This window comes from Merops nubicus, unplaced genomic scaffold (genome assembly GCF_000691845.1).
Source record: "Merops nubicus isolate BGI_N331 unplaced genomic scaffold, ASM69184v1 scaffold38908, whole genome shotgun sequence".
NCBI lineage: Eukaryota > Metazoa > Chordata > Aves > Coraciiformes > Meropidae > Merops > Merops nubicus.
In genome coordinates this window covers 4,233-15,967 of record NW_008627044.1, presented here as the reverse complement: position 1 = coordinate 15,967, position 11,735 = coordinate 4,233, and the positions used below count along the sequence as shown (strand labels likewise).

General features: G+C 42.6%; 1 protein-coding gene across 1 annotated transcript; it reads right to left on the bottom strand.

Moving 5' to 3' along the window:
* Positions 1-289: 289 nt before the first annotated feature.
* LOC103778597 (pyroglutamyl-peptidase 1-like protein) lies at positions 290-11,142 on the bottom strand. Its single transcript, XM_008946191.1, has 5 exons — positions 11,100-11,142; positions 8,414-8,466; positions 2,159-2,275; positions 1,432-1,661; positions 290-467 (listed from the first exon to the last, which is right to left on the bottom strand). Exons 1-5 carry the CDS (start codon positions 11,140-11,142, stop codon positions 290-292), a joined length of 621 nt encoding a protein of 206 aa, XP_008944439.1.
* Between the last annotated feature and the right edge of the window lie 593 nt (positions 11,143-11,735).

Here is an 11,735-nt window from a genome sequence, read left to right as displayed (position 1 = left end):
AGAAAGTCCTTATGAATGTCCTTTGAACCATCAAAACTAAGGTTAAGCAACTTTCACACTTAAATCTGAAGCAGCTTTATCATTGTTAGCAATACAGACAATAACTTGTTTTTTTCTCATGGGCTTTTTAAACCAAAGAGAGCTGTAAAGACTTGCTTGAGTTTTGTAAGGCAGTTTCACTGAAGATAATATGGGATTTCAAGTGCTTTATGTAGGGGTTTTAAATAATCTTTAGATTTGTGTCATTTAAGAGGTAATTGCATTCGAAGAAATGCCCATTTTTTTTATTTCAATGATCCATCTTCCTCTCTTCCCCACACTGCTTTAACATTTCTGAGATAATTGTCTGTAATGCTTTTCCTAGAAGCTCTGCTGTTACGGCTGTGGACAGCGGGGGCACGTGGATGAAAGCTGCTCTCCCATCGCCGTAGTACAGCGAAGCGTAGTAGGTGTAATCACAAATGTACCTGCAACATTCAGAACAGAACCAGAAACATGGATTAAGGAGCAGTAAACTTGGATTAGATTTAAATATTATTCTCTAAGTAGCCAAAACAGATCTGGTTTATGAAAATATTAAAAATGTATTTGCTTAGCGAATAAAGGAAGTGCTGGAGTAAACCAAGTTTGAGAAACAAATATTGCTTATCTGATCGTTTGGTTTCTCAGACACCCACCCAGAGGGAACTTTAAATAAAAAAAGTCACAGGACACACGTTCTTCTGTAGGCTTCTGTGAGCTGTGTGAGGTGGGAAGGACAACAGCCCACTGCGACTACAGCTGCGCGATACAGGCCTCGGTGTCAGTCACGGTCTCACCACTACAGCGTTTGGGGTTTCCTTTCTTATCATGGTACCTTTTAACTTGCAGGTGCAAGTCCCAAAATCAAGCACCAAGATTAGCTGGGTTTTATTTTGTAAAATGAGGTCACTTACTCTTTCCTTTGTTTGCTTTTTAAATGAAGACTAGCATAATAGAAAATTGCTTTGGTGTTACTGAAACACTTAATGAGATCACAGGCATCGTTCTAAAGGTGCCTGTAATTGCTCTGTTCTTCAGTGTATGTATTTACATTTTGTATCCCTCCCACTTGGGAGAAATAGATTAAAATCTGCTGCTAGTCAGTATTGCTTTCAGCCTCTCCTAATAGCTCGGGTTTAGTAGGGCTGTTCATCACCGGGTGTCCTCTGTTGAAACTTGTTTCTTTTGGCATTTACAAATCCATGGAAAACTCTCTACTGGCTCTGGTTTTTCATGAAGGCTGCTTTATGTAAAATTTAAATTTATCCCAATTTCACACTTGCGCCCCTCTGAAGACTTTGCTGCAGAGTGGTTTTGGTTGGAGAAGTTGTGGCAAGGATTGTTCATGGTTAGATGAGGTGAATGAGTGACTTCTGCCTCTGCTGCGAGGCCCCGAAACGCCGCGTTTACCTCCCCGCATCTCTGGAGAAGGCGATGTCCATCCCCTCCACCGAGAGGTTTTTCCAAAGAGTCTTCATGTTGATGGCAGATTCAATCTTTTCTGGGCCATCTAGCATGCAACAGCCACCTTCTGGGCGAAACCCACCAGCATCCAGCTCTTGGTAGCCTTTGTTCTTCCCACACTGCTCGAGGATGAGGAGTGCCGTGGCGGATGAAGCCAGCCCGACGTGAACAGTGAGCTGCTTTTCCCCACCAGGGTGAGTGACAGGAGATTGAAAACAAGACTTGTTTGTTAAAAACAGGTAGTGCACTACTGCCAAGAGTCACGTGAAACACTAGCTGCAAGGTAGGGAGTCTTGCTGGAACTTACACCTAAAGAAAGCTTCCATAAGAAGTTTTAGAGGAGAACAGAATTGTGCTTTTGTTTTTGTTGTCTCCTCAGCTGAGGACCTCAGAGCTGTGGTACTTTCTTTGCAGAGTCTGGTGGATTTTTTTCCTCTCCTTTGTTCAACATGCAGTTGGGCTGCTGGAGTGGCACGGGGTTAAAGCAGCATGCTCATTGTGGTGTGCTCCACATTTCAGTTTGAAACCTTGATCACAGCTCTCATAGACCCTTTCAAGAGTTTCCTGACACACACATTGTGCAATATTCTCTTGGAGGTCTTTTTAAAGATCCACTCAGAGTAATAATATTCATAAATGAAGGGGGGAAATTGTGTAACAGTTAATTACTCACCAGTGGCTGAAGAGTTGTCCATATCTTGAAGACTTGCTCCTTTGCTTTCTGGTAAACCACTGGTAGCTGGATGATGTGGAGATCTATGTTTTCACCAAGACCTCTCTTGGACAGCTCCTGTGTTTAGAAAAAAGCCACCATGGACTTGTAAGAGCATTGGATTTCTCAGACTGTGGGAAAGAAATGAGGCTGATCCAACTGAGAAAACACTTGAAAGTGCAACATAATGCTCTCTAAGCCCATGGTTCCTAAATCTTGGTCTGCAGTGAGATTCATTTGTTTGGTGGTAGCTCTTCCTGTTTATCTGGAAGAGACTGAAATGTGCTAAGTGATTCCCCAGTGTCACGTCCCTGTGGAGCTGCTTTTCTGTTTCCCAGAGGGATGCTCAGTCTCCAATGGGTGGGAGTGGCTATTGCTTAGGGGCTAGTCCATGGGGAACAATGAAATGCAAGAACTCTCAGAAAAGGTCCACCCTTGGAAGCATCTAAATAGGCTTTGATATAGGTAAGAGCTGTTCCTCTGAAAGATCTAGTAGATGAGCCTACACTAATGAAGGAGAATTCACATTAGCTGCCCACTCAAATGACACATGATCTGCTGTCTTGAACCGGTTCAGGTAAGCTCTGCTGAGGTGGCTGTCAACATGAAGAAGGCCACGGTGAGAATCAGTTTAATTTCTTTTTTAGTCTAGAATATGTTTCTTCAGTGAAAGGAAATGACATTGATGGGGGTGTTACTTGTCTGTCATCAACACAGAGTTGAAGTTCCACATGGGACCTCTTCCCGAAGGAAACAAAAATGATGCCCAGAATTGAGGTGAAAGAAACAAAGGCACTCCTCAAAGCAGCAGATTGGCCAGATGGTTGGAAGATGGTCTGGAGAATAAATGTCATGTGGAAATGACTTGAAATTATTTTGTTAGTGGAATAGGGCTAACAAACAATGTGTAAGCCTCTGAGGAGAAGGTAGGTGGCTGAAACGGCAGAATGCAGAAGGAATGTATGTGAGGTAGAAAGCTTTGTCCCAGAAAAGAAAATGGTGTCATGAACTCCTGCTGCAGCTGAGTAGACACTACCAAGGGACGGTGCAGATGAGGTTTCTAAGGGGGATAGCAGCAGAGGTATTTGATTAGCCCAAGAAACCTGTAGCTTTTTACTAAATGTCATTGTCTTCTCAAGTTTTCATTCCTCACTAAGGATACTCATGTGGACGAGGCCCACAGTTCTAAGCTGTGCTAACTGGGAAGTTTGCCCTTCAACACTGGCTTCCTGTATAAACTGCTCCAATTTTCTTGTCAGCGGAAACATTGATTAGCTGTGCTCAATAAACCATTTGACACAAGCAAGGAAACAATGCCTGCAGGGAAGTAAACACATTTGGAGAACAGTGCCAGCCTTTTTCCCTCTGGGTGCTGACAGTCTTTGAGAGGCCGTTGCATCATCTTGCTGAAGAATGCTGCACTGTGTCTTAGCTTCCAAAGAGAAAATCCCAGCTGGGTCACAATTAGCATTTTCTTTTCTAAAGCATCTTTAATTCTAACATTTAATAAGATATTTTCTTTTTAATGCTAAGTCTTAGAGGACTTGACAGCCCGTAATTTCGGTACAGAATGTGGAGACCCAAAGTGAGTCCTTAGACTGTTCTCTCGTGCTCTCTGGGTTGAGGTTCTGTTGTCACCACTTGTCACAGCAGAAACATGCAGCAGTGCTTTGTGCAGGACAATACCAGAAGCTGCCAACAGCAGAGGGCTGGGAATTGGTGTCACAGGAAGATCGCTTGTTATGTCCTCAGCCATTCCAGCACGTTGTCAATGCTGTCTATTACTTTGTTGTCTAAGAATCCAACCATGGGCTTGCACTCCTTAGACCAGATGTTGGGCAAACATGGAACAAAAAACACAAAAGGTCGTTCCCTGTCTCAGCCTTAACCAAAACCATATTTGCATTTAAGGTGAGGGACTGAAGATGGGCAGAGGAAGATGATTGCATCTGGAAACTAGAGCTCACACTGGTGAGTTATTTCAGGAGAAGAGTGCCTGTCTTCTGTAGTTGAAACGGCCAAGGAAACTTCAAAGGAAGGCCAAAGTTTTGGAGGACTTTTTTTGTGGGAAAAGTGGTTCAAAAGAAAGCATGAAGATTCTTTGTTGGGAAGTTCTTCTAAAAGGCAAATGAAATGCAGCAGTATCAGCTGACGACCTTGAGGGGTTGGTGAGTTGTGGACATGGTCCCAGTCCACTGGAGTTCGGCCCTTGTTGTTACAAAGCCCTCCCCAAAGAGGGGATTTGTGACTTGCACAGAACAGTTCTGGATTTTAGGAAACTCCAGATAATTCCCCTGGGTTTGGCTGTGTTTTCACTGATTTGGACTGCTGGGGGGGGGGGGTGAAGGAGGTGCGGGCAGGGGCCTGCATGTGTTAATTTTGTGAACCTCATTCAGAAAGGCTTGTGTTGGTGCAGAGGGAAAACCAGACCCCATCAGTCTGCAAGTGTGTTGCAAGAAAAGTTCTGTTGTTTGGAAGGGTGTTTTTTTGTTGTTTTATTCCTTTTTTTAAAGCTTTAGGGGGATTTAAGAAAGTTCCAGAACAGAAATGAAGACACTAAATAGCAATGTCTTCTTACTTTCACAGATGATGAAACTAAAGCAGAGGAGGAGAGGGATGGAGATTAAATGACAAATTTCCACAGAGCACATGGTCAGTGGCAGTGGAGATCTGATCCTTGTCTCCTGACAGCAAACATAGTTCCCAGAAGCAGTTGGAAATGTGACCTGTTCTTTGCACTAACAGTTTAATTACTATGAATGTTGTCACTCAGCTTATATCTGTGCCCTATTAACTGGGGACTTTGACCTTGGTGGTAGACTGCTCTGGGTAGGTTATTTAGCTGCCAAGTTGCAAACAGGAGTTTTCTGGGGGAGGCACAGGAAAGGGTCAGATCAAGGGTTATTAGGTGGGACCATCAATCTGTAACAGGGGATAAATAATTCAGGGGATCTGGGATTTGGTGGGTCCCGTGTGGTGCTGAAGAACTGACACGTCACGGTAACTTGATGTGATCTGTCAGCAATTGTGGAGTAAATACTTGGTGTTTCCTTGGGAGAGAATGCCCTGTGCTGCCAGAGAGAGAAGTGCTGCTGGTGGAGCTTTTGTGCATATTTTAGGAGGGTATTTCAGGTGAATGGAGCCATGAGAACTACAAAAAACCTTAGGTTTCTAAAAGAGAAGCTGTCTTCCTAGTGCTAGACGACCACGCTGGGCCACGTGGTGGTGTCTGTAAGAGCTCTGAAGCTTTTCTCCATGGCCCTGAGCTTGTCAGCCGTGCTCTCAGGTCCACTCAACTGCCCTTTGCCCTGAACACTCGAGGGGTGCTTGCAGAGGAGTGAGAACTCTGTGGGTGCAGTGCTGATGAACACTCTGTGTGTGAGCTGTCTTGTGCTCTGATGAGAACTTGGGTTTGTGCAAAACCAACAGGGTACTCTTCACATTCTTGGAAAATTATAATTTCCTGTTACAAAACAGGCAATGCTGGACAATGCATTTCTACATAGCATCCAGAAGAAACCCAGGAATTCAGAACAAATAGTCTTTCTAAACCACCAGAAATAGAGATTTGGAGACTTGTGTTGACGTTTATCATCTGATTCCTGGGGGTTTCAGAAAACAGAAATTGGTGTATTCACCAAAAAGGTAGGAAATTGTTAACTTGTGGGAAACAATGTCACCCAACCATTTTTCTTTGTGCCCAGTGAGGGCATAGAAGGGATGCAACTATTGGAATGGGCTGTGTGCTCACTGGGTCGGTCTCTGATCCTGCCTACAGCAAGAGGAGAGGCTCAGGAGAACAGCTGATCCCAGCAGCAAGGCAGAGGGCAACAGCCTCCTGCAGAGAAGCTGGTAATGGGGATTTTAAGGAAGCAGTTGTGCATAAGAGCAAGGATTGCTCACACAAGTGGAGCCATTGCTCTTTGGCAAAGAATCCATTTCCAAAAGCATGGAGGGAAAGGCTATGCTTTGAGAACTGGGACCCTGGAACTCCTGTTGCATGTATTTTTGGAGGATTTCAGATGCTTTTGGTATGAGGTCCCTTTGGGGATGTGAACTCTTACGGTTGTACGTGTCAGTGTTACAGCATCACTGAGGGTGCCGTGGTATCCAGGCTTTATGAGAACCCAGTTCATTTTGAGGTGATCATTAGGATGGTTCTGGATCATGCTGTGAAGGCATTAAGCCTGAGCAGTCATGATCAGTAGCTCAGGTCTGGCTGCTCAGTACTTCCTTGAGGAGGAGTTTGGGTGTACTCCTGCTTGGCTCTCAGAAAAAGAGACTCGTCAGGAGGGCTTTGTGTCACTTCAGAGATCCATGCAGCAGCCCCAAGCCAAGGCAGGGCTACTTCCAGATGTAAATATTAAATATTGCTATCTTTAATATATGTGCATGAGCTTCCTGAAGTCCCCAGAGCTGCTCTTGGTGAGCGAGGCCCATGGAACGATACCATGAGAGTGGAGAAGCCTATGCAAATGGAAAGAACTTCCAGGTCTGCAGCAACTTTCCCCAAATTGCCTGGATTTACCCCCTCTGCCAGGGACCAGGAAACCAAAGCAGTGTCCCCAGGATGAGCACGTTGTGTCGCATCAGAGGGCAGTGGGTTTGTTCCCCTCCATGCACAAGGACTGACATCTGCTTCGTTATGGAATGCTGTAGCCTGGGTTATGTAACTCCCCAGCACATGGCATGTTACAGAAAACTCATCTCAGCAGTGCATTTTTGCTCCAGGCTGTTTTGCTTGCAGATAAAGAACTTGTTTTATTTTCAGCCAGAAGAGGATGATCTTGCACCCCAAATTAGAACCAATAGGAACTGGGGAATACTGAGCAAAAACCTTGTCAACTGACAAGTATTTGTGGTTTAGGACACATGTCAAGTTGGAGTTAAGGTAATTTATGGGTCTCCTGTGATGACTGGTGTGTGCAAAAGTATCACAGAAGTATTTTTGTTGCTTGATAGCTTACAGGGATAACATCTCTCATGATTTTGAGTGGGTAATAGATTTATTCTACCAAGCAGCAAGTTGCACTCAGCATTCTTCACCTAACAACGCTAGAATAGAAAATACATATGGGTTGGTGGAGTGGCTGTAGCTTTGGTCTTTGGAAAAATACACCAGCTCCTTGTTTTTCAGTCATCTTGGCTTCACTGCCCTTCATTTTCAAGACAGATCTTCAGTAGCTGTCACTGAAACTTGTAATATGATTATAGTCCTTGCAGAGTCATGATCTTTCTATCACCACTAATACTGTCTCATAGCTACCTTTTTCACCTCAACATCCAGAAGAATTTAAATATTTATGGGCTAATTTCAGTCTCCATAATAGAACATAGTCCTCTCTGTTTCACATGTCTTGCTTTCCATCTTTACCAGTATTATCTGTCGTTTCTTGCAGATATCAGACCAATCTTCCAATTCAGTTTTACTCTCTTGGCTGTTTTGGAGTATGCCAATAAGTATGGGTTCACACAGCCAATAATTTAAAAATAAACAATTGTAACAGAAAGATTTATGTTGAAAGACGGGTATCCAAAGCACATCTTTGTCTCACCCAGCTAAATTTGTTCTAATGCACATTTTTAGGAAATAAGTAGGAATTTTCAAGACTCCATCTTAGACCTGTTACTGCTAGTTGAGGTCTGTGGAGGGAGAAAAAAAAAAATCTAAGTTACCTTGCTTTCAATTTTAACTGTAGACTTCATTGTCACTTGAAAGCAGAAGCCAAAGATGAAATGTGAAAACCTACCAGAGCTGGCACGCTGTAGGTTTTGTGTTCCTGAAGCAGGCAGGAGGAACTCCACAGGCTGCACTTGCATGAGAAGGAAAAGGCCTCACAGACATGACCAAATGAGTTGCAGTGTGAGATGACCTGTCTTCAGGAGACAGAGAGAACCTGTGGCATAGGCATTGGTTGCAGAGAAGGCACCATGGGTAAAAAGTATCCTTTCTTTTTAAAATTAAGAATAGTCTTTTGAAAAGTGCTTAAATAGCACCAAAAAAATTCTCCCTAACAAAATAATGTTTCACATTTTAATTATCCAGTTTCTTCTATGTTGGGAGTCTGCTCCATGAGGCACAATTCTGCTTAATGAGTCATGAGAAACAACTTTTTTGAAGGGAATGGAAAGCCTGAAAGAAGCTTGGATTGGAATCTCCACAAAATAAAACACCTCCCTCCCTCCCTGCTGGTTTGGAGGTTTTTTTATGCTTACCTTCACTGCTTCCCAGCTAGAATTAACCAGGTACTGTCTAAAGGGACCAAAACCTGAAAAAAAAGAAAGGTGCTTTTACCTATGCTTGCTCTGCAGTTGTAGGTGAGGTGCTGGCATGTGTGCACACACATATTTGTTCTTTATCTGCATATTTTGGGTTATGGAGGTGGAGTTTTTCAGATAAGATTTAGCCTTTATAACACTTAAGAGAATAGTACTTTCATTTTTTTTTTTTTATATGCACTGATATAAGAACTAATCCTGCAATCTTCATTCATCTCAAGCCTTACTTTTGAGATAAGTTTAACTGGAGCTGGTGACTGTACTGAAGCCAGTAGGACAGGTCAAGTAAATGATGATTTTGGGTGAGGTTCATCATCCATAGATGCACCACTACTAAAAGATCTGTGTTAAAATACTCCCAGTTCACAGTTAATGTACCATTCTTATTGTTAAAACTGCTGAAGATATGCATATTTAATGAAAATATTTGAAAGAGTAAAATTTTATTTCATTTGTAATATTTTTGAATCCCAAGTAATGAAAATGGAAGTTTTCTGTCAGGGAAAATGTGCTTTTGGTGGTGCTGGGCTGCATCTCTTCCTTTAGCTTTCCCCCACCAGGAGAAGAGAGGAGGAAAGGGAAAAGGGCTCTTCTAATCCAAAGTACTGCATTTAATTTTATACAACCTTTTCTTTTTTTTTTATGAAAGACTTTTTAAATAAAAGGGGAAAAAACTCATTTTGAGCTAGATGGGCATTTTGTTATGAAAAAGTTTGATGGAAAACTCCCACTATCTTTATTAATCTCAATTACTGTACTCAATCCAGAGTGTTGCCAAGTCTGAGATACTGGGTGGCAGGAAAATGAGTTTGTGAAATGGTTTTAATGCTATAACTCTTAAATATTTAAAAATCCTTAAATGGACAAATTAATACTTGACAACATATGATTGCTCTTTTGCACAGTGAAAGGTACTTGGATGTGAGGACAATTAAGCCTAAATGCAGGCTTATGACAGCTTAATTAATGCTAGACTTTAAGCATTTCTTAATTTGTTAATACTGATTTCATAACTCACGCTCAATCTTTTCTCTTTAACATTATGAAAAGCCTGATGCTGCTAATATTTTTGACAATGTTTTCCCCAGATTTAAGTACTGTGGGGAGGGAACAAGGAAAATATTACATGTTTCACATTAACAGGGAATGTGAAGCCTCACTGGTCCCACTCTGCTTTCAGAGCAAAATTTGGGTGACACCTACTCTGTTTTGAAGCTGTCTGTGTACCTGTGTGTGCAGAACTGTAGAACTATAATAAAGTTAGTAAACAGCTCACAATGAAATACAGGCATCTCAGTGGTACCCATAAAAAACTACTGCTTAGGATAAAATTGTGCTATGAAAAAAAAATGACTAAATGTAAGAGAGTTTTACAGTATTGAGATACCTGGAAAAACGTTGAGAGCTGACTGGCTGAGTATCATTAAGCACCATATAATAAACTGGGCTCAGTGCCAGCAGGTTTATATGATGAGCAGGTGAAAGTGTGACAGAGGTGTGCTGTGCTAATTGCTTTAGTAGCTTAAAGATGCACCTCTGTCTGAAACGGGACACCCTCTTCTGAAGCTGTTTGAGCAAGTAGATTTCTGCACCTAAATGGCTATCTAAGGGAGGAGAAAACTAACAGGGTGTGAAGAAGTGTGCCCATCAAGGGTATGTGCCATAAATACCCTAGGAGAGAAGCAGCTTGTCAGCCTTTTAAGAGGTGAGCAAATGCCTCTTGCTCCCCCCTGCACACCTGCTCGGCTCAACAGCAGTGGTGTTGAGAGCAAGCAGAACGAGTTCTGCCCATCTCACAGCTCACAACAGCAAAAAAAGGTGTTTAACTGAAAACAGCAAGATGCAAATCTCTTTGATGTAGCTTCACCCTCCTCCTTATGTCCTCAGATGACCTGCAGTGGAAAATTGTGCGGCAACTTGCGTGTCAGGAGGTGTGTGATGGTTGCCTTGAGATGAGCCAGTGGCCACGGGGCAGCGCGAGCGGCAGCGTTCCTGGGGAGCTGTGACCTTCCCAGGCTCAGGCAGCTCCAGCTGGTGCTTCTGCCACTGTGATTCAGCAGGGGTTAGAGCCAGCAGGAGAAACTCCAAATTTGGTCCCTTGTGCTGCATGTTCAGGCACGCTGCTTGGGTATATTTAAGTGTAATGGTCTCGTGTAGCAGCGATGAGGCAGCATCTCCTCTTTAAATCTCCCTTACCTTGCCATGAAACTGAGCCCCTGAAACTTGTCATGTGTTGCTCTAATTCTGGACACTGACTGTGTGACATTGTGATGCAACCTGGTTTTCTTGCTTCAGAGCTCCTTTCGGGTAAGCTTTATCTAACACTAGCCTGCACTGCCTTGAGCTATGTGGTTTGGATCAGAGAGAATGTCAACAAAGATTAAAACATGGAGAGAATGAACAACAAACCAAACTGGATGGCAGTAAAGAGGGCAGACTGCAGTCTGCTCCCTCTGACATGCATCTGATTTTTCTTATGAAGGCACAGCAGCAAGTTATTTTCCATTTTCAATTGTTAGTATGACCATTTGCTGCTGCTTTTCCCTCCAGGCAACTGTTTATGACAAAGATCAAGCATGTGTGCATACCATCTCTAGCTAAAAGAATAGAATAAAAATCTTACCAGTTACAACCACAGTGTTGGAATTTGAATCCACGAAATCCATGCTCCAGAAGGTGAAATCTTGTTCTTTCAGTTCTAAACAGTGCTGTAATTCGTGTATCTGTGGCAAACTCCTTCTTTGGGGGCACTTTTTTTCCTTTCTTCAACCTTTAAAGTGTCTGGATTCACATGACAGGGATGATTTGTGATTCATGTAACATTCAAAGCAAAAATTGTTACGTCTCAGTATTAAAGATAGAAGTCTGACCAGCTGACTGACTGGGACTGCCCCACACTTCTTTTCCTGTCTGCATGCAACAGCATTTAGGAAGGTGTGAAGAAACTTCTTGCAAAATATCCAGCAAAGTTTTTAATCAGAAACCTGTTTATGTACAAGTAAACAGAAAGTTCATTGAATCAGTTTTATTCTATGCCTGTGGATATTCTGTTTTCAGCACAGCTGAAATTCACAGTAACTGTGAGGAAAGACTTCACTACAAAAATGAACCTGTGCATGTCCTATGTTCTTAGACATTTTCTTGCTGATTTAAAACACCTTAGGGCTAACTTTGCTGTTCCCCCTCATAGCAGTTATCTAATTTCCTAATCTTGAGCTCTGTCTTATGCTCTTTATAAAAGAAACCAAGCACCTTACGC